The 22,623-nt window shown below is 44.8% G+C and overlaps 1 protein-coding gene across 2 annotated transcripts in view; it reads right to left on the reverse strand.

Annotated features, from left to right (window-relative positions):
- Window positions 1-22,623, reverse strand: part of BAIAP2L1 (BAR/IMD domain containing adaptor protein 2 like 1) — a 109,924-nt gene that overhangs the window by 70,073 nt on the left and 17,228 nt on the right. For both annotated transcript variants that reach the window (XM_016945059.4, XM_009453667.5), the window contains exon 2: window positions 969-1,044. In XM_016945059.4, the coding sequence (XP_016800548.1) occupies window positions 969-1,044 (76 nt within the window). The remainder of the gene's footprint in view (window positions 1-968; window positions 1,045-22,623) is intronic.

Below are 22,623 nucleotides of genomic sequence, written 5' to 3' on the forward strand. Positions count from 1 at the left end.
GAAGATGTAAAACTTGATCTGAAGCTGCCTTCAAATCTGTCAGAAACTACATTTCTACTTATGTTACTTAGTGACAAAAGTAGAACGGTGGGAGAGGGTGAAACTGGGGTCTGAGTGTTTTGGGGTGATACTTGCTACATTTTGGGGAAGAACTGTCTTGCCCATGTTAGAATTTGGTCATTGCTAGCATTTTTAAGTTTTTAAGGTGATCACTGATGCATTTTAATCACAAAGATAGGCCAATACCAATACTCAAGTTCATTTTAAATGAAGCATATATTTTGAAATGAGAACCTAAGTCCAACCGTTTAATTTAGATGTTTTTCCATTCAGGCTAAAAAAAATTTCTTCTTTTTTTTCTTTTTGAGACAGGCCCTTACTCTGTTGCTCAGGCTGGGGTGCAGTGGCACGATCACAGCTCACTGCAGCCTCAACCTCCCAGGCGCAAGCGATCATCCCGCCACACACTCCCGAGTAGCAGGGACTACAGGCGCGCACCACCACGTGCAGCTAATTTCATTCAAGCTAAAAATATTGTTTCTCATGTAACTATCAAAAGTGACACATCGGGAAAAAAAAGATGAAAAAAGTGGTACATCTAAAGACAAGAAATTCTTTTATATACATAAAAGGAGAATAATTTCTGTGCTGTAGGACCCTAACTTATAAATGTCTTATGTACACATTTTATATTTGTTAGTTTACCAAGAATTTGGTTTTAAAAGTAGAAAGCACGGTTTTATAGTTAAAAGACATCACTTACAGTACCCTCACTTTCATTCAATTGACTTGTTTCAAATACGCTAATATCATTGTGTACTGTCATTGCAAAGTTCTGTAGATTAAATTCATTGTGAACAATTTTTAACCACTTAAAGGTATTTAAAAATTCAATACTAAGCATTTAAAAATAATTAAATATTTACTGAGTGGCTTTATATACAATCAATTCAGAAAAACAGACTTACCGTTTACAGCTTTCTCATAATTTTTCCCCAGGTTTATTAAATTTCGCAGCCCAGGATTGAACTGTTCCATAACATTCTGCCAAACAAACAAAACACACAAATTAATAAAATAAACAATAAACCGAGTCATCTTCAGATTTTGTCACTGTGTGGCCCAGGATAGCTATGGACGCCTAACAGCACAGTCTACAAAGTAATGAATGCTGATGTAAAAATGAAGCACACCTATTCCCTTACCTGATGGAACAGGGCTCACAGGTGGCAAGGTGCCCGTAACCCTGGCAGTTCTCAGTTGCCCAAGAGGCTGCCTGGAATCTGCTATAAGCGGAGCAGGCAGCAGGCATTCATGTCTCTACCATACCCTGCAGGGACTGTAGGCCTGGCATCCTCTTGGGTTTGAGTGGATTGCTAATGGTTCTCATTCTAGTGTTAAGGAACGCCTGTGCAGGATCAGCTACCTGTACTTACTTACAAAGGCAATGTTTCGAATAGATTTCGATGAATTTCTATCCACTGAATAGAAATTTCCAGGAGATTTTGTTTTTACTCTGCCTAATTATAGGGGTGTGGGCGGGGAGGGACATGGAAGGGGGCATTGGTGGCATGTTGCTGATGGCCCCAGGACACAGGCCTGCCTGGAAACTTCTGGATGTCCCTGGCATTTTCTTTTCTTTTTTTTTTTTTTTGAGACGGAGTCTCACTCTGTCACCCAGGCTGGAGTACAGTGGCACGATCTCAGCTCACTGCAACCTCCGCCTACCAGGTTCAAGCAATTCTCCTGCCCCAGCCTCCCGAGTAGCTGGGATTACAGGAGCCCACCACCACACCCGGCTAATTTTTATATTTTTAGTAGAGGCGGGGTTTCACCATGTTGGCCAGGCTGGTCTCGAACTCCTGACCTCAGGTTATCCGCGTACCTTGGCCTCCCAAAATGCTGGGATTACAGGCACGAGCCACTGCGCCCTGCCTCCCTGGCATTTTCCCACTGATTGGTTTATTCACCAAAGTTGTGTGGAGTAACTACCATGGGCCAGACCCTGTGCACACAGCTAAGGATTAGAAGGCACAGTTTCCCTCTCATGGATTTCATGGTGCAGCCAGTGTCCAGGTTTCATTTTAACACGTGTTATTCCTGTATCAGCAGAAAGTCATAAAGACAAATGCTAGGACAAGTATAAGACAAATAACTATTTAGGACGTGGGTCTAAATTTTAAAATACCTTAACTTTGAAGTACAGACAATAAGTCATTCCTACGGTACTCAGACTTCACGACTCACAACACGTGGTGATTGTTATGTGTTTGTTCCGTCTAGGAACAATAAGCTTCACGATATTAATCACCCCAAAGAGACCATTCAAGTCTCACCGACCCCTTCCCCAAATGTGTGCTCCATTTATATAGACGACCAGATGCAAAAAAGAATGAACTACCACCCAACATTCAAAGAGGCAGGTGCTTTACACACATACCCTTCAGAATAAATGAATCAGGAGGAGAGACAGAATAGGACGACTTGTTTTCAATCAAACAGTGACAACAATGAAAAACAACCCATGCCTCGACCTTTCCATAGACCTGGTCTTACGCCCGAGAGCACTTTCAACTACGCTCCTATTTTTGTATTTATTGCTGCAGTTTTGAATATTCTTTTTTTTTTTTTTAAATATTCTTGATTTCTTGATTTTGGGGAGTAACTGCAGCTTCCTACGACAGCAGATGAGGCCTCGGGTCTCTATACCTCTCACTCTTCCTTTCCAATGGACTTTCTATGCAATTAGATGGCAATTTGCTGATGAAACTATAGTCAGTGTTCATTATGACTTTGTACTAAGGCTGATGGTTCCCTTTCTCAGTAAAGCCTGGCTGTTTTTCCTGGGATGGACAATTCTTTCTTTCCGCCCTGCCACCTTTGCTTAGTTTTCTGTTTATCTACCTTAAACTTGTCCCCATGCTGTATTAGACTTGGCTGAGGCCTATCAGTGTTATTTTTCAAATGTACAAAACTCTCAGCTAATCTCCTGTTCCGTTTTTCCCTTGACTTCCTCTAAGGACTCTCCACCATCTTGCTCAGTGTGGCTTGACTGTCACGGTTGCCCTAGCATGGCCCTCCTGGTGGCCTGTGGCAGTGCTCTTGTCAGCCAGGTAGGTCCACATCTTCCTATTTCTCCAAAATGGAGATCACACTCCAAAAATGATCTAAGAACTAATGCGTGAGAGGTAAATCTGAGTCCCCGTGTGTCTGAAATTATCTTTACCTTGATGTTTGTTTGCTATTTTGCTGAGTAGAGCAGAGTAGATTGAAACTATTTTCCTTAGAATTTTTAAGACATCACTTGGTCAGGTGTGATGGCTCATGCTTGTAATCCCAGAACTTTGGGAGGCTGAAGTGGGAGGATCACCACTTGAGCCCAGGAGTTTGTGACCAACCTGGACAACATATCGAGACTCCCATCGCTACAAAAAATAAAAACAATTAGCCAAGGGTGGTGGCTTGTGCCTGTGGTCCCAGCTACTTGGGAGGCTGAGGTGAGAGGATCACTTGAGCCCAGGAGTTTGAGACTGCAGTTAGTTGTGACTGCACCACTTCACTCCAATTTGGGTGACAGAGTGAGGATATGTCTCAAAAAAAAAAAAAAAAAGAGCTATTACTCCACTGTCTTTAGCATCTGGGTCTGCTGAAGTCAGCTGCCATTTCTTCCTATGTGACTTTTTTTTTAAAGCTTATTTCTGGAAGCCTTCTCTTTATTCCTGTGTTCTGAAATTGCACCATGGTCTGTCCCAGCGTTTTTTTTGTTTGTTTTTCATTTATTTTACCGGACACTCAGTGGGACCCCTAGTCATGTGGAAAATTATGTCCTTCAGGTCCAAATATCGTTCCTGTTTTATTTCTTGTCTCTTCATTCTTTCTGGAACTCTGATGAAGATTTTATATATCCTGGATTTATTCTCTTTTTTGATTTCCCACTTTCAGTAGTTTTGTTCTATAATGCTAACAGATATCCTCAACTTTATGTTCCAATTCTATTTTTTGAATTTGATATATCTTAATTTCTAAGAGCATGTTCATGTTTCTTGATTGCTCTTTTTGTTTTGGTTTGGTTTTTGAGATGGAGTTTCACTCCGTTGCCCAGGCTGGAGTGCAGTGGTGTGATCCTGGCTCACTACAACCTCGGCCTCCCAGGCTCAAGTGATCCTCGTGCCCCAACCTCCCAAGTAGCTGCGGGGGGCGGATCACAGGCATGCGCCACCACGCCTGGCTAATTTTTTGTATTTTTGGTAGAGACAGGGTTTCGCCAGGTTGCCCAGGCCGGTCTAAAACTCCTGAGCTCAAGCAATCTGCCCGCCCTGGCCTCCCAAAGTGCTGGGATTACAGGTGTGAGCCACCACACCCAGCCTTTTGATTGCTTCTTTTTAAAAGTACTCTCCTGTTCTTGTTTTATAGATGCAGTATCTTCTCCTGTCTGAACTTTTTGGTGTGTTTTATTCGAGTTCCCGTATCATCTCCTGATTACCTTTCACTGTTTGATATCCCTGTCTTTCATGTTAGAGACTCTCCTCAAATGTGTGGTGATCCCTGATGGCCAGTTTGTATTGAGGCGTGCAGCCCGTCACTGCCGGCTGGAAGCTGTGGGTGTGTGCACAGGGTAGTGGCTGACTTGCTGGCTTCATTCCAAACCAATGGCCACTCTACAGTCATCAGGGGCCACTGGGCTTCTGCTGAGAAGTTTCTAATTTCCTGTCATTTGGTGGGGGACAATCATCGGATGGTCAGCTTTTGCAGTCAGGAAGGGGGCTGGGACTGGACAGTTTGGAGCTGATTTTCAGGAACTCCTCTGTTTTCAGCTCAGAGTTCTGCCTCCTCCACCCTTGGCTGCTGTTTCCAAGTCTAGAGCACCTCAGATTATCCTGAGGTTAAATCTCTGCTCTGCCAGAGGGAGCTGCTGGTGGTGGTGGCTGGGGTAGGGAAGGGAAGCCAGGAGCTCCGCCACCCTGTGCACCAGACTCCGATTCCTGCCCCCACCTTCTGCGGCCCGGTCCTCAGCCTCTGGGGCCCCCAGGGTGAATGGCTCAGTTTCCATCAGACTCCTTTCCCCAGGTTCTTCAGGCTCTCTGCGGTCACTGAGCACTCTCTGTCCATTTCCTATCACCCCAGATTTCTTTAGGTCTCTTGTCAATGGATGTTTTCCAGGTCTTTTTGCACTGTGGATTTATTGGGTATTGTTTTTAATTCCTTTGCCATCATTTTAATGGGTTCTCAAAAGGAAGAAAATGAAATACACAAGGTGCCTCTCCCATGCCTGCCTGGAAGCCCGCTCACCTGGTATCACTAGGCGCAGTCAGGTGCTTGGCACCTACGCACAACCAGTGGCCAGGAAGCCCCAGAGCCAGCCAACTCCCCCACGATCATCTCTACAAGATGGCGAAGCCTCATTACGTAGCCACAGTTGCTCTTTTTCTTTGCTTTGCTTTTTTTCTTTTCTTCCCTCCATCCCTTCTTCCCTCCTTTCTTCCTTCTTCTCTTTCTGAGACAGGGTTTTGATCTGTCACGCAGGCTGGAGTGCAGTGGCATGATCACCACACACTGTAGCCCCAAACTCTTGGGCTCAAGTGATCCTCCTGCTTCAGCTTCCCGAGTAGCTGGGAGGTGTGTGCCACCATGCCCAGGTAATTAAATTTTTTTTTTTTTTTTTAGAGACAGGGTCTTGCTATGTTGTCCAGGCTGGTCTGTCCACAGCTGTTATTTCTGTCATCTCTTCTCAATTCTTTTGTTTTGGGGCTTCTTTGAAATAGTTTAAGACTCATAAGAGTTGTAAAAATAATACACAGAGTTCCCAGGTATGCTTCCTGCAATGGTATCTTCTATAACCATAGTATATTATCAAACCCAGGAAACTGTCACTGCTACAGTTCTATTAACTCAACTACAGACCTTATTTGGATTTTCCCACTTTTTGTATCACTCATTTTTGGGGGAAGGTTTCATCATTTCTTTTTTCTTTGTTTGAGACAGAGTCTTGCTCTGTTGCCCAGGTTGGAATGCAGTGGTACGATCTCAGCTCACTGCAACCTCTGCCTCCCGGGTTCAAGCAATTCTCCTGCCTCAGCCTCTTGAGTAGATGGGATTATAGGCACGCACCACCACACCTGGCTTTTTTTTTTTTTTTGAGACGGAGTCTTGCTCTGTCGCCCAGGCTGGAGTGCAGTGACGCAATCTCGGCTCACTGCAAGCTCTGCCTCTGGGGTTCACGTCATTCTCCTGCCTCAGCCTCCCGATTAGCTTGGACTACAGGCACCCGCCACCATGCCCGGCTAATTTTTTGTATTTTTAGTAGAGACGGGGTTTCACTGTTAGCCAGGATGGTCTCGATTTCCTGACCTTGTGATCCACCGCGGCCAGCCCAATTTTTGCATTTTTAATAGAGATGGGGTTTCGCCATGTTGGTCAGGCTGGTCTTGAACTCCCAACCTCAGATGATCCGCCTGCCTCGGCCTCCCAAAGTGCTGGGATTACAGGCGTGAGCCACCACGCTTGGCCGGGTTTCATCATTTCTATGAAATTTTATCATACATGCAGGTTGCCACGACCATCACCGCAAGTAAAATACGGAACTGTTCCACTAACACATACGCCTCTTTTGTACCGCCACTTAATAATCATGCCCTCCTCCTCACCAATCCTCACCTCTGGCAATTCCTGAGCTCAATCTATGATTCTGTCATTGTGAGAATGTTATATAAAAGGAATCATGGCCGGGTGCAGTGGCTCATGCCTGTAATCCCAGCATTTTGGGAGGCCAAGTTGGGCAGATCACCTGAGGTCAGGAGTTCAAGACCAGCCTGGCCAACATGGTGAAACCCCGTCTCTACTAAAAAATACAAAAATTAGCGGGCATGGTGGCGTTTGCCTGTAATCTCAGCTGCTCAGGAGGCTGAGGCCGGAGAATTGCTTGAATCTGGGAGGCAGAGGTTGCAGTGAGCTGAGACCGTGCCATTGCACTCCAGCCTGGGTGACAGAGTGAGAATCCATCTCAAAAACAAAACAAAAGAATCATGGGAGGCCGAGGCGGGTGGATCACAAGGTCAGAAGATCGACACCATTCTGGCCAACATGGTGAAACCCCGCCTCTACTAAAAATACATGAATTAGCTGGGTGTGGTAGTACGTGCTTGTAATCCCAGCTACTTGGGGGTGCTGAGGCAGGAGAATCGTTTGAACCTAGGAGGCGGAGGTTGCATTGAGTCGAGATCGCACCACTGCACTCTAGCCTGGTGACAGAGCGAGACTCTGTCTCAAAAAAATAACAAAAAAGGAATCGTATCGTATGTGGCATTTTAAGATTTGCCCTTTTCACCCAGCACAATGCCTTAAGATGTATCCAAGTTGTTGGATGTAGTTTATCACTTTTTATTTTTTTTTTGGCTAGTAGCATTCCATGGTATGGATATATTGCAGTTTGTTTATCCACATACTTGTTGAAGACCTGGCTTGTTTCCAGGTTTTGACAATTCCAAGCAAAGCTGCTATGAGCGATCGCATACAGGTTTTTATGTGAGCTTACGTTTTCGTATCTCTAGGATAACCTGGGGGTTCAATGGCTGCGTCACATGGTAGGCACGTGTTTAACTTTTTAAGAAACTGCCAAACTTTTTTTTTTTTTTTTTTTTCAGAACAGCTGCACCATTTTACTTTCCCATTAGCACTTGGAGATTTCACTCATTTTCAAAATCTGATAATTTCATTAGCACACAGCTACTTTCTAATTAAAAGACAAAACTATTTTAAAGTTACTGAAAATTCTTACAGGCCATGCGTGGTGACTCATGCCTGTAATCCCAAGCACTTTGGGAGGCCGAGGGAGGTGGGTTGTTTGAGCCCAGGAATTCGAGACTAGCCTGGGCAACATGGTGAAACCCCATCTCTACCAAAAATACAAAAATTTGCTGGGCACGGCGGTGGGTGCCTGTAGTCCCAGCTACTCAGGAGGCTGAGGTAGGTGAATCGCTTGAACTCAAGAGACGGAGATAGCAGTGAGATCGTGCCGCTGCACTCCAGCCTGGGCAATAAAGCGAGACCCTGTCCTGAAAAATAAAATAAAATTCGTATGATATTCTTATGAGGCTGGGTGTAGGTAAAAATATAAGAAAACTAACAGAGAGCCGACCCTGCCCAATAACATATGAGCACCACAGAAAGCAGCCCAGATCTGTTCTTTCCTGCGGATATTCCTTCTCCAAATACAATAGGAGGAAGGTCTCATTTGATTTCCTAATTCTTTTTTTTTTTTTTTTTTTTTGAGCTAGAGCTTTGCTCTGTCGCCCAGGCTGGAGTGCAATGGTGCCATCTCCACTCACTGCAACCTCCACCTCCTGGGTTCACGCAACTCTTGTGCCTCCGCCTCCCAAGTAACTGGGATTACAGGTGCCTGCTACCACACCCAGCTAATTTTTGTTTTTTTAGTAGAGATGGTGTTTCACCGTGTTGCCCAGGCTGGTTTTGAACTCCTGACCGCAAGTGATTCACCCGCCTCGGCCTCCCAAAGTGCTGGGATTACAGGCATGAGCCATCACACCCAACCAATTTCCTGATATAATTCTTAAAATGTTCACATATAACCCTAACATCTTAAAATACCAAGAACAACAAATGAATGAGAACTTCCACAGTTAACACCATACAAAAATCCCTATCCAAATGATTCTACCAGAGGGGGGAAAAAAAAGTTCAACTAAGACTTGAGACTAGGCTGGGCGCAGTGGCTCACAAGGTCAAGAGATCGAGACCATCCTGGCTAATGTGGCGAAACCCCATCTCTACTAAAAACACAAAAATTAGCCAGGCATGGTGGCGGGCGCTTGTAGTCCTAGCTATTCAGGAGGCTGAGACAAGAGAATTCCTTGAACCCGGGACGCGGGGTTGCAGTGAGCTGAGATTGCGCCACTGCACTCCAGCCTGGCAACAGAGTAAGGCTCCGTCTCAAAAAAAGAAAAAAAAAAAAAAAAAAAAGATTTGCAACTACAGTTTGTAGTCAATACTGAGTTTTTAAGCTTGAAAAGTTCAACATATATACTTCTTTATTACTGTACTTAGGTTCAGCTACAGAAATGTTTCCTCCCAGAAATTTTGGCTTTTTTTTTTGAGACAGAGTCTCGCACTGTCGCCCAGGGAGTGCAGTGGCGCGATCTTGGCTCACTGCAAGCTCCGCCTCCTGGGTTCACGCCATTCTCCTGCCTCAGCCCCGAGTAGCTGGGACTACAGGCGCCCGCCACCATGCCCAGCTAATTTTTTGTATTTTTAGTAGAGACGGGGTTTCACCATGTTAGCCAGGATGGTCTCGATCTCCTGACCTCATGATCCGCCCGCCTCGGCCTCCCAAAGTGCTGGGATTACAGGTGTGAGCCACCGCGCCTGGCCAATTTTGGTCTTTCTAACAGTGGAAAATCCATTCCTATACTGGCTCTTCACCTAGTTATTTTAGCTGAAGTACATGTTATTTTTAAACCCAGGGACAAAAAAGCAATGCTGCCTTTGTATTCCAAAATCTATAAAGTTTTATAGTTGTTGTGGACACACTTGTGAATAGAAAGGGTCCCACATTTTGGGGGAGAGCTGTAGTTGAGGCAAAGGTCAGTGCTACTGCAAGGCTTGTGAAGACCTGAATTGTTAACAGCCTACAATGTTAAGAGTCATCAGGAGTAATGAACAAATCCATTTTAATTTAAGCTTGGCACTAAGAATTAAAGGGCTTAGGATACCAAGTGAATCTTAACAAAGTGAACAGAAAAATTATAAATGGGCCAAGCAGCACTGTTACTAAGAAAAAAAAAATAGCAATAGCTTAGTCTATATCTCTATCGATTACTGCCTGGCAAGGAGGATACTCTGCCAAACTGGTTTTAACCAGAATGAGTTTCATTTCCATCCAGGGAAGGGCATGCATAGTTATGGTTGCACAATACATTCTAGGCTAATGGTAATATCACTCTTCTACTTGTGCTGAGTCGCATAAAAAGAAGCTTGGTCCTACCGCAAAACCTTAGCGGTACTGGAAAATTAGTGATTAGCTATTCTAAATAAAATGTTGGAGAACAGTTCCGCTGGAACCAGCACACACTATTCACCAGATTTCTAGCTGCCCTGTTTACCTCGGCATTTCTACTGCCTCTGTAAAGTTACAGATCATAATTATGAATTATGAATAATTATGAGAAATGAATGATGCAATCTTATGATGGTTTTAACTTCCTTAGCATATGGACTTTTTATAACTCATTTTCAAAGAATTACCAGTATGGAACTATTCTAAATTAACGGTGTACATTTATAATAAAGTATACATTAATTCAATTATGACTAGCCAGATAAGCTGAGTGGACTTTAAACTTCTAAAAATTAGTTTCTCTTTTAGTTTCTTTTTTTTTTTTTTTGAGACGGAGTCTCGCTCTGTCACCCAGGCTGTAGTGCAGTGGCGCAATCTCGGCTCACTGCAAGCTCTACCTCCCGGGTTCACACCGTTCTCCTGCCTCAGCCTCCCGAGTAGCTGGGACTACAGGTGCCCGCCACTGCACCTGGCTAGTTTTTTGTATTTTTAGAGAGATGGGGTTTCACCATGTTAGCCAGGATGGTCTCGATCTCTTGATCTTGTGATCCACCCACTTCGGCCTCCCAAAGTGCTGGGATTACAGGCGTGAGCCATCGCGCCCGGCCCTCTTTTAGTTTCTTTTAGTAGTTCTGTATAGGCCGGGTGTGTTGGCTCACGTCTGTAAGCCCAGCACTTTGGGAGGCGAGGCGGTCGGATCACCTGAGGTCAGGAGTTCGAGACCAACCTGGGCAACATAGTGAAACTCCCTCCCTACTAAAAATACAAAAATTAGCTGGGCATGGGGACGGACGCCTGTAGTCCCAGCTACTCAGCAGGCTGAGGCAGGAGAATTGCTTGAATCCGGGAGGTGGAGGTTGCAGTGAGCTGAGATGGCGTCACTGCTCTGCAGCCTGGGTGACAGAACGAAACTCAGTCTCAAAAAAACAAAACAAAAAAAATTCTCTATATGAACAAGGACAAATTATTTGATATTTTAGTGCTTTGTTTTTCTCAGCTAAAAGTGTAACATTTATGATAAATAAGCATTAAAAGTGATTTAAGAATCTCTAAGTAAATATGCAGTTCTGTGGCTTGTAACGTATGTATCCTTGAAATTTTATATATTATTTTATTCTATACTATCTCATAGAAATTAACTGAGTGACATCACAAATGTTCAAACCAATCAAGGTACATGCTAATGTCATGTAGCAAAAATAGCTGTAACAAGGGTTAACTGAGGATATGTCAAGATCGATTTTGGGTTTTTTTTTTTTTTTTTTTTTTTTTTTGAGACACAGTCTCGCTCTGTCTCCCAGGCTGGAATGTAGTGGCCAGTGGCCTGATCTCGGCTCACTGCAACCTCTGCCTCCTGAGTTCAAGCGGTTTTCGTGCCTAAGGAGTAGGTGGGATTACAGGCACCCACCACCACGCCCAGCTAATTTTTGTATTCTTAGTAGAGATGGGGTTTCGCCATGTTGGCCAGGCTGGTCTCGAGCTCCTGACCTCAGGTGATCTGGCCGCCTTGGCCTCCCAAAGTGCTGGGACTACAGGCGTGAGCCACCACGCCCGGTCAAGATCAGTTTTATTTGTAGGAAATCTTGCTTCCTTCTTCCTTAAGTGTTGCTGGAAGCTGCTGTTCCTGGACTAACATCACCAATACTTGATCACCTGCTCTTCCTTTAGGGAAAGTATTAGTAAGCAAATCTGGCAAGGAGACAGCTGCCTGTGGGCTAACAGATGGTCACAAGAGTCATGCTGTTCATACCCATCATGAATTTGGAGCACAAGCCAAGTACAGAAAAATTAGACAACTGAGATGTTTCTCTTTGAGGTATTGAGTTAGATCAGAAATACTCATTGAAATATATAAACCCACAAAAATGCTTTTTGTTGGTCAAATATGAGTAATGTTTTGGTTACCTATTGGTCTATATTAGCTATTATATTAGCTATCTTGCATTATGTATTAGTTTGCATTATCTGTAACTTATAAGATGCCATCTCAATAGCAATGGGCCTGGAAGGTGTGGGGAACTTGGCAGAAAGAAAATTTGGCCTTGAATTCTTGGGCAAATCACATCACCACCTCTGTGAGCCTCTAGAAAGCCTGAGTCTCTTCCTGTCTACAATGGGAATCATGATACTTTCTAGCTCATGAGGGGCATGAGGATTCAGTGAGGCAGCTTAACATTATGGAGTGCTTATCATGTACTCTGCAAGCACTTGATACTCAGTACACACTGAACCAACTGTAGTAATTAATATTCTAAGAGAAAAGCTCTAAAATATGAGTCAAGTCTCCAAACAGAGGAACACTCCTATTTACACAGGTATCTCCAGGAACCTCCACTTCCTGTTAACTGGCATCAGCTCTTCCACCCTGGTGTCATCGTCAGGACGAGGGAGATCATGAACACAGCACCTCTGGAGAAGGGTACGGGACAAAGGACATTGAAGGTGTTATGATCTTCTGCTTTATTCAGTTGAGAACATTTATTTATTTTGAGATAGGGTCTTGCTGTGTTGCCCAGGCTGGAGTATAGAGGTAAGAACATGGTTTACTGCAGCCTTGACCTCCTGAGATCAAGCACTCCTCCCACCTCAGCCTCCAAGTAGGTGGGACTACAGACGCAAACCATATCCGACTAATTTTTGGATTTTTTGTAGAGATGGGGTCTTGCTATGTTGCCCAGGCTGGTCTTGAACTCCTGGACTCAAGCAATCCTCCTACCTCAGCCTCCCAAAGTGCTGGGATTACAGGTGTGAGCCACCATATCTGGCCCTAGAACATTTATGTCATTAATTTTTTCCATTTGAGGCACATTTTAACATTTACAGAGGGCTACTATGAATCCGGCTCTATGTCTAACATTTTACATGGATTGTCTCAACTGATCCTAACATCGTGGCTGTTATTAACCCCACTTGATAGACAAGATACCAAAGCTTTGAAATGTTGCATTTTAAAACCCTGCTGAAGGTCCTATCAGCAGCGAGAGGTGGGGGTGGAGTCAGCTCCAGGCAGTTTCCCTACTGGCCTTTGCCTTAGGCCTCAATAGTTCCTTCAAATGAATGGTGAAAAAAAGTGAGATGAAAATGCATTTTATGAGATCAGAGCACTGACATATTTTAGTATGAGTGATTGTAGGTGTCTCTATAGTATTTTTTTTTTTTCTTTTTAGAAGCTTTCTTATAATCTTACTCCTGATTTTTGGTGAATATAATTAATCTAATAGCATAATGTCGAGCAATTCTGCCTGGGCAAACAAATACGTCTGACCCTCCCTCTCCTTTTCTTTCCCATAAAAAATAAAGATAAAATGGAAGAAAGAAAAAGGGGAATCTGGCCAGGCATCGTGGCTAATGCCTGTAATTCCAGCACTTTGGGAGGCCAAGGTGGGAGGATCGCTTGAGGTCAGGGGTTCAAGACCAGCCTGAGCAACATAGCAAAACCCTGTCTCTACCAAAAATTCAAAAAATTAGCTGGGCGTAGCAGTGTGTACCTGTGGTCCTGGCTACTTGGGAGGCTGAGGCAGGAGAAGTGCTTGACCCCAGGAGGCAGAGGTTTCAATGAGCCAAGATTGTGCCATTGCACTCCAGCTTGGGTGACACAGTGAGACCCTGTCTCAAAAAAAACAAAAAACAAAAAACAAAAACAAAAAGGCCAGGCGTGGCGGCTCACCCCATAATCCCAGCACTTTGGGAGGCTGAGGCAGGTGGATCACGAGGTCAGGAGTCCAAGACCAGCCTGGCCAACATAGTGAAACCCCATCTCTACTAAAAATAACAAAACTTAGTCGGGCGTGGTGGTGAGAGCCTGTAATCCCAGCTACTCGGAAGGCTGAGGCAGGAAAATCACTTGAACCTGGGAGGTGGAGGTTGCAGTGAGCCGACATCCAGCCACTGCACTCCAACCCAGGCGACAGTGCAACACTCCATCTTAAAAAAAAAAAAAAAAAAAAGTTGTGAGAGTGTAGAATCCACAACCACCTGTAGTCCCCACAAGAATTACTAACAGTTGGCCAGGCGCAGTGGCTCATGCCTATAATCCCAGCACTTTGGGAGGCCGAGGCTGGCAGATCACCTGAGGTAAGGAGTTCGAGACCAGCCTGACCAAAATGGAGAAACCCCATCTCTACTAAAAATACAAAATTAGCCAGGCATGGTGGCAGGCACCTGTAATCCCAGCTACTCGGGAGGCCGAGGCAGAAGAATCGCTTGAATCTGGGAGGCAGAGGTTGCGGTGATCACGCCCCCGCACTCCAGCCTGGGCGACAAAAGCAAAAGTCCATCTCAAAAAAAAAAGAAAAGAAAAGAAAAAAATTACTAACAGTTAACAGTCACACTGGTTCCCTTTGCTGAAAAAGCACTAAAGCACTAGAGATAAAAGGACAGGATGCCTTAGTCACCGCATCCAAGTCTCATACCCTTTCTTTTCTCCCCTGGGGGAGCCACTAATTCAGACTGCTGTTAATTATCTAGCCGATATTTTATATTTTCACACACACGTATATATTTAGTCAAGATTAACATAAAATTTTGCTTTGTGTGTTAAAAAATACTTACATAAATCCTTAAATGGTATCACATAATACATTTCACTCTTACATCTTACTTCTTTATTCAGTGTTATACTTCTGAGATCTGCTCACCTTGGTCTGTACTGACCAAGGTTCTTCCTATTTAACTTCTACACGGTATCCCTTTATGATGGTTTAAGTGTTCATGTAGCAAAGCTACAGTATTCAGTCGATTAAACACTAATCTAGGCTGGGCACGGGAGCTCATACCTGTAATCCCAGCACTTTGGGAGGCTGAGGCAGGAGGACTGCTTGAGTCCAGGAGTTGAGATCAGCCTGGGCAACACAGTGAGACCCCGTCTCTACCAAAAACAACAAAAAAAATTAGCCAGGTGGGGTGGCATGGCGTGTGCTTGTGGTCCCAGCTACTTAGAGGCTGAGATGGGAGAATTGCTTGAGCCAGAGAGGTCGAGGTCACAGCGAGCCACGATAGCACAACCATACTCCAACCTGAGCAAGGCAGAGGGAGACCTTGTCTCAAAAAAACAAAACAAAACCAACCCATTGGCTGGGAGCGGTGGCTCAAGCCTGTAATCCCAGCACTTTGGGAGGCCGAGGCAGGCAGAACACCTGAGGTCAGGAGTTCGAGACCAGCCTGACCAACATGGAGAAACCCCATCTTTACAAAAAAAAAAAAAAAAAAAAAGCTGGGTGTGGTGGCGCATGCCTGTAATCTCAGCTACTCGGGGGGCTGAGGCAGGAGAATCACTTGAACCCGGGAGGCGGAGGTTACGGTGAGCTGAGATTATGCCATCGCACTCCAGCCTAGGCAACAAGAACAAAACTCCATCTCAAACAACAACAAACCAACCCACTAATCTAACACGGTGTTGTCTAAACACAGTGTTGCTATGAAGGTATTTTGTAGATATGGTCAACATCTACACTACAACTTTTATTTAAAGTTGACTTTAAATAAAAGAGATTATCATCAATAATCAGGGTGGGTGTAATCTAATCGGTCAAAAGCCTTAAGGACAAATTGAGGTTTCCCTAAGGAAGAAGATATTCTGCTTAAGGGCTACAGAGTCAGCTCCCAGGCTGCCCTACAGATCTTGGACTAGTCAGCCCCACAATCATGGAAGCCAATTTCTTGAAATAAATCTTTTCACTTATATATAGATATACATATACATACATATCCCATCATGTAAAGAGACTGCATTTTACCCATCTATTTCCTGACTGACAGGCATTTACATGGCTTACGAGCTTCTGCTAATGACGACGACGTGGTAAGGAATGATACATGTCTCCTTGTACATACAGGTAAGAATTTACCCAGAAACAGAACTGCAGAGACACAGGGTATGTGACAGATTTCTCCATTTTGTTAGATACTCCCAAATTTGAAGACAGCAACTGTAGCCATTTCCATGCCTGAAACCACTGTGTCAAAGTGCTGTTTTGCCATGTTCTCCCCAACACTTGGTACTGTCATACTTTTTGCCTGTTTCATAGGCAAACAATAGTATCTTTTAAAAAGTACCATACACTAGGCCAGGCCCGGTGGCTCACGCCTGTAATCCCAGCACTTTGGGAGACCAAGGCGGGTGGATCACCAGAGGTCAGGAGTTCGAGATCAGCCTGGCTAACATGGTGAAACCCCATTTCTATTAAATATACAAAATTAGCTGGGTGTGGTGGCACGCGCCTGTAATCCCAGCTACTCAGGAGGCTGAGGCAGGAGAATCACTTAAACTTCAGGAGGCCGAGGCTGCAGTGAGCCAGTATCTCACCACTGACTCTCCAGCCTGGGCGACAGAGTGAGACTCAATCTCAAAAAAAAAAAAAAAAAAAAAAAGTCCAGGTGTGGTGGCTCACACCTGTAATTCCAGCACTTTGGGAGGCCGAGACGGGCGGATCACCTGAGGTCAGGAGTTCGAGACCAGCCTGGCCGACACATAGTGAAACCCCATCTCTACTAAAAAAAAAATACAAAAATTAGCTGGGCATAGTGGCGCATGCCTGTAGTTCCAGCTACAGGCTGAGAACTGTGGGAAGCTGAGACAGGAGAATCGCTTGAACCTAGGAGGCGGCAGTTGCAGTGAGCTGGGATTGTGCCATTGCACTCCAGCCTGGGTGACAGAGTAAGACTCTGTCTCTCAAAAAACAAAAATAAAAACAAAAACGAACAACAAAAAAAGTACCATACACTATTTCTCATCAGCATTAAAAAATAACACATGACTGGAAATAGCTAAGCATGGGGAGAGAAATGATGAAAGGTAGTTTCCTGGTGTGTTTTAGCCTCAGTTCTCGGGTCCATCATAAGTGAATGTCATCAGTGACTTCTGTCCTTTTAACACAGGGTGGGAAGAGGCATTGAAAGCCGGGACATTCCCTGCAGCTGCATGCTCCACCTGGGTTTGGGCTGAGGCACACTGGCCTCCGGGCTGTTCTCCAAACAGGTCACATCCATTCCCACAAACTCTCAGAGACACCTTCCTTGACCTCTTCCACAAATGGTGGCAACCCCAGCCTCTCTCTAGCTCTGTTCCTGGCTTCTCTTTCTTTAAAGTACTTATCATACTGTATAAGATATTCCCTGTTTACTCTCTGTCTCCTTGGTAGAAACTACATGTAATCAAGGCTAGGGATTTTTTTTTTTTTTTAGACTGAGTCTTGCTCTGTCGCGCAGGCTGGAGTACAGTGGCATGACCTCGGCTCACTGCAACCTCTGCCTCCCAGGTTCAAGCAGTTCTCGTGCCTCAGCCAGCCTCTCCAGTAGCTGGGACTATAGGCACACGCCACCATGTCCATGGCTCAGCACTTCGGGAGGCCAAGGCAGAAGGCTCACTCTTTTTTTTTTTTTGAGATGGAGTCTCGCTCTGTTGCTCAGGCTGGTGTGCAGTGGCGTGATCTCGGCTCACTGCAACCTCCGCTTCCCGGTTCAAGCAATTCTGCCTCAGCTTCCCGAGTAGCTGGGACTACAGGCGTCTGCCACCGCGCCTGGCTAATTTTTTGTATTTTTAGTAGAGACTGGGTTTCACCATGTTAGCCAGGATGGTCTCAATCTCCTGACCTTGTGATCTGACCTCGTGGTTGGCCAGGCTGGTCTCGAATTCCTGACCTCAGGCGATCCGCCCGCTTCAGCCTCCCAAAGTGCTGGGATTACAGGCATGAGCCACCGAGCCTGGCCAAAGCTAGGAATCTTAATGTAACCACCACCGCATTTCCAGCACCAAGAACACTGCCTGGATCATCTGATTAATGCCTCACAGTGTCCTCAGCAGCAGCAGGTTCTGACATCTGTATTTCATAAGAGATGCCTGCACCCACGGATGAACCAGCTGCAGGCTGTACCCTCAGCTCCACCAGCTCATCTGAACACATCGCTACAGACACAAAGGCCCCGTGGGTCAATTAGCCTCGAAAATTGAGCATTAGGTAATGGTGCCACTACTTGCCACTTCCCTAGCTCAAGGCGATAACTCCAACCAAGGTTCACAAAAGCTGCCAGGCTCGGCCTTCTACCTACTAAGTCCTAACAGGCTTACAAATCTGCAAATACCAGGGCTGTCTGTGAATTTTGCTTCCCAATCCTATGTTTTTCTAAGCTGTCATTTAAATTCCCTGTGAAATACAAGGCATTAATGTGGCCTCTTAAAAAAAATCTTGTTTAGAGACAACCCACATGTCCATCAACTGGCGAATGAACAAAACGTGGTATATCCATTTAATAGAATATTATTCAGCCATAGAAAAGGAATAAAATATTAAGACACTCTACAACATGGATAAAACCCATTACGCTAAGAAGCCAGTCACAAAAGACCAAATACTGTATGACTCTATTTATAAAAAGTACAGAAAAGACAAATCTGTAGAGACAGAAAATCTATTAGTGGTTGCCTGGAGCTGGAAGCGAGAATGAGTAATGATAGCAAATGGGGATGAAGGATCTTTTTGAGGTGACAGAAGTGTTATAAATTTAAATTGTGGTGACGGCTGCACAACTTTATAAATTTACTAACAACCATTAAATTGTACGCTTAAAATGCGTGAATTTTATAACGTATAAATTACACCTCAAAAATGCTTTTTTTTTTTTTTTTTTTTTTTTGAGATAGGGACTCTCACTCTGTCACCCAGGCTGGAGTGCAGTGGTGTGATCAGACCTCATGGTAATCTCAAACTCTCAGGCTCAAGCGATCCTTCTGCCTCAGCCTCCCATGTAGCAGGGACTTCAGGTACGCACCAACACACCCACCTAATTTTTAAATTTTTTCTAGAGATGGGCTTTTGCCATGTTGCCCAGTGTATCAGTCTGTTTTCATGCTGCTGATAAAGACATACCCAAGACTGGGAAGAAAAAGAGGTTTCACTGGACTTACGGTCCACATGGCTGGTCTCAGAATCATGGTGGGAGGCGAAAGGCACTTCTAACATGGCAGCGGGAAGAGAAAATGATAAAGCAGCAAAAGCGGAAACCCCTGATAAACCCATCAGATCTTGTGAGACTTATTCACTACCATAAGGACAGTATGGTGGAAACCGCCCCCATGACTCAAATTATCTCCCACCAGGTTCCTCCCACAACACATGGAAATCATAGGAATACAATTCAAAATGAGATTCGGGTGGGGACACAGAGCCAAACCATATCACCCAGGCTGGTTTCAGACTCTTGGCCTCAAGCAATCCTCCCACCTCAGCCTCCTAAAAAGTGCTGGGATTACAAGCATAAGCCACCATACCCGGTCCGTTTTTTTTTTTTTTTAATTAAAAAAAAAGGAACCACCACCACCGCCGCTGCCGCCACTACCACCACCACCATCGCCACCACCCGACCACCCAACCCCCGCCCCGCCCCTTCTTCCATTACAGGTTGCTAAGGATTCAGGGATCTAAATCCCTAATGTTATGGAATGGCCACAAAGATGTGTGTGCCTTTGCTCATTCTTTGGTGGTCTCTAACTAGCCTGCCCACAGCACAGCCCGGCATACTGAGACGCACAGGTCATCCCCCGTCCTTTGGGAACATGGGTCCCAGACAGCTGGACACGCACCACTGGTCTGCAAAGCATTTATGCCTATGGAGCCGTCCACAGCCATTTCCCCTTCTAGGGTGAAAATCAATTTGACCCATTAGTAGAAAATGATAACCCAGCTGTTTTGAGGCAGATCTCCGGCTGGCGTAGCAGTTGTTTTTCCAGCTATGATTGGGTAGGGAGTTTGGCAAATGTTTTTCCAGGCAAAAGTCCTTACTGTGTCCTTCTAAAAGGCGGGGTTTCCTAGGAAATCTTCAGCGCACGGAGAAAACTCTCCGTGAGAATTTCATTATGACATAATCATTGTTTTGCCTTCATTCTTCCTTTCCCATCTTCACCCACAATCTAGGTTTTGGTTTTTACAGAATTATTGCTACAAAGATTGTCCTTCCAGGTGCAAAGGTCATAGCAGAAAGGAAGCCAAGAGGCCTGCAGGCTTACCAGGCTCCATCCCTAGCAACGTGGCCTGAGCCTCCACTGGGTGTGCAGGTATAGTCTTTGGGCTTAGCCTGTTATAGAAGAATATTCTCAGAGTCCTGGGAGCACCTATGAGAGCCTGAGCTCTCTAAGGCCAACCAAGCAATCGGGACCAGTGTGATCACTGAAAGACATGCACCGCTGCCTCTTCTGATATATTACTAGACGCAATCACGTTGCTGTGACCTTTCATTCAGTTGCTTAAAGAGACAGATTTCTGTGACAAACTCTTGGCTTCCTACTCCCTACTCACTTAGGCAGCAAGAATTATTCTGCAGCTAAAGCATAATTAAGCCAAAAAATGGGCCCAATACATTGAGGTAAGAAAGAAGGATGTCCTACAACTGTTCACATCTTCTGGACAAAAGTATCAAGCCCGTTAAGAAAATTAAGTCCCAGAGCTACCCCCACCCACATTAGGGTAAAAATCTAAGGGTTTTTTTTTTTTTTTTTGAGATGGAGTCTCGCTCTGTCACCCAGGTTGGAGTGCAGTGGCGATATCTCGGCTCACTGCAAGTTCTATCTCCTGAGTTCACGCCATTCTCCTGCCTCAGCCTCCCGAGTAGCTGGGACTACAGGCGCCTGCCACCACGCCCGGCTTTTTTGTATTTTCAGTAGAGAGGGAGTTTCACCGTGTTAGTCAGGATGGTCTCGATCTCCTGACCTCGTGATCCGCCTGCCTCAGCCTCCCAAAGTGCTGGGTTATAGGCGTGAGCAACCGTGCCCAGCCAAAATCTAGGTTTTCAATTGTTAATTTGGAAAAAAGAGTGGGGAGGGAGAACAATGTACAGGAAAACTGAGCTCAGCCCATCTGAGAAAGTAACTTGAAGGAAAAAATAATGGTCTTTAACCTAGTTCAAGATTAGAAAATTTCAGCCACGTACAGTGGCTCACGCCTGTAATCCCAGCACTTTGGGAAGCCAAGGCAGGAGGACTGCTTGAGGCCAGGAGTTTGAAACCAGCCTAAGCAACACAGGGAGACTGTGTCTCTACAAAAAATAAAAAAATAAAATTTAAAAAAAGACTAGAAAATTTCATTCTATTTTAATTACTAGACAAAGGTTTTACATTTGCCTATGAATGGAATGGTTCAAAATCACTTTCCTTTGTAGTTTAAGTGTGGATGATTATACTGGGTTTAAGGTCCACAGATACCATAACTCTATATAGTTATGTTTATTTCTTGGCAATGCCAGGAAAGCGTTCAGGTTGAAGCTTTGGCAATTAGCAAGCTATCAAACTTTGGAACAATGTCTCGTCCACACCGGCCTCCATCAGATGAGGGATTGTGGAACCCTGCCCCAGAATTCAAGCAGGTTTTAAATTCTGAACTTCATAGGGAATAAGTAATGCCTATAAGACTGAAGTAAAAATCATTTCTTCAAATTCCTACTAGGATAATACCAGTATCCACGTTTGCTTTGTTCTTAGAGGTACATGTTCTTATTTGAAAGAATGAAACCTGAGGTCAGGAGTTCGAGACCAGCCTGACCAACATGGCGAAACCCTGTCTCTACTAAAAATACAAAAAATTAGCCGAGCATGGTAGCACACGCCTGTAATCCCAGCTACTTGGGAGGGTGAGGCAGGAGAATCACTTGAACCCGGGAGGCGGAGGCTGCAATGAGCTGAGATGGCGCCACCACACTCCAGCCTGGGCAAGAGACCAAGACTCTGTCTCAAAGTCTCAAAAAAGAAACAAACAAACAAAAAAAAAGAAAAGAAAAGAAAGAATGGAAACACAATCCTTCCTATTCTAAGCTGCTATACCAAGATGACTACCATGTAATATAACTTTCAATCTTTTTTTTTTTTTTTTTTCAGATAGAATTTCCTTCTTGTTGACCAGGCTGGAGTGCAATGGTGCGATCTTGGCTCACCACAACCTCTGCTTCCCTGGTTCAAGCGATTCTCCTGCCTCAGCCTCCCGAGCAGCTGGGATTCCAGGCATGCGCCACCACGCTTGGCTAATTATTTTTGTATTTTTAGTAGAGACGGGGTTTCTCCATGTTGGTCAGGCTGGTCTCAAACTCCAGACCTCAGGTGATCCACCCACCTCGGCCTCCCAAAGTGCTGGGATTACAGGCGTGAGCCACTGCGCCCAGCCATAACTTTCAGTCTTAAAAGTAACATTTCAACCAGAATCTGAAAATGTGCCTCTTTTCTGGGATCTCCTCTTTGTGTAAGTTTGTGCATGTGTGGGAGAGACAGAGAAGTAACATGTGAATGTGTGTACTTACGTTTCGTTCCACCAACTCTGTAAAGTCTCACATTTCAGGCTTTGAAACATCATAAAAATCTACACATTTCTGCAACCTTTATTATTATGCCTACGTTGAGCCCACCCCATCCTGGACCCAGGAAACACAAAGATGAATGAAGAAAGAGCTCCAGGCCGGGTGTGGTGGCTCACGCCTGTAATCCCAGCATTTTGGGAGGCCGAGGCGGGCAGATCACCTGAGGTCAGGAGTTTGAGACCAGCCTGGCCAACAAGGTGAAACCCTGTCTCTACTAAAAA

Source organism: Pan troglodytes, chromosome 6 (assembly GCF_028858775.2).
Source record: "Pan troglodytes isolate AG18354 chromosome 6, NHGRI_mPanTro3-v2.0_pri, whole genome shotgun sequence".
Lineage (NCBI taxonomy): Eukaryota > Metazoa > Chordata > Mammalia > Primates > Hominidae > Pan > Pan troglodytes.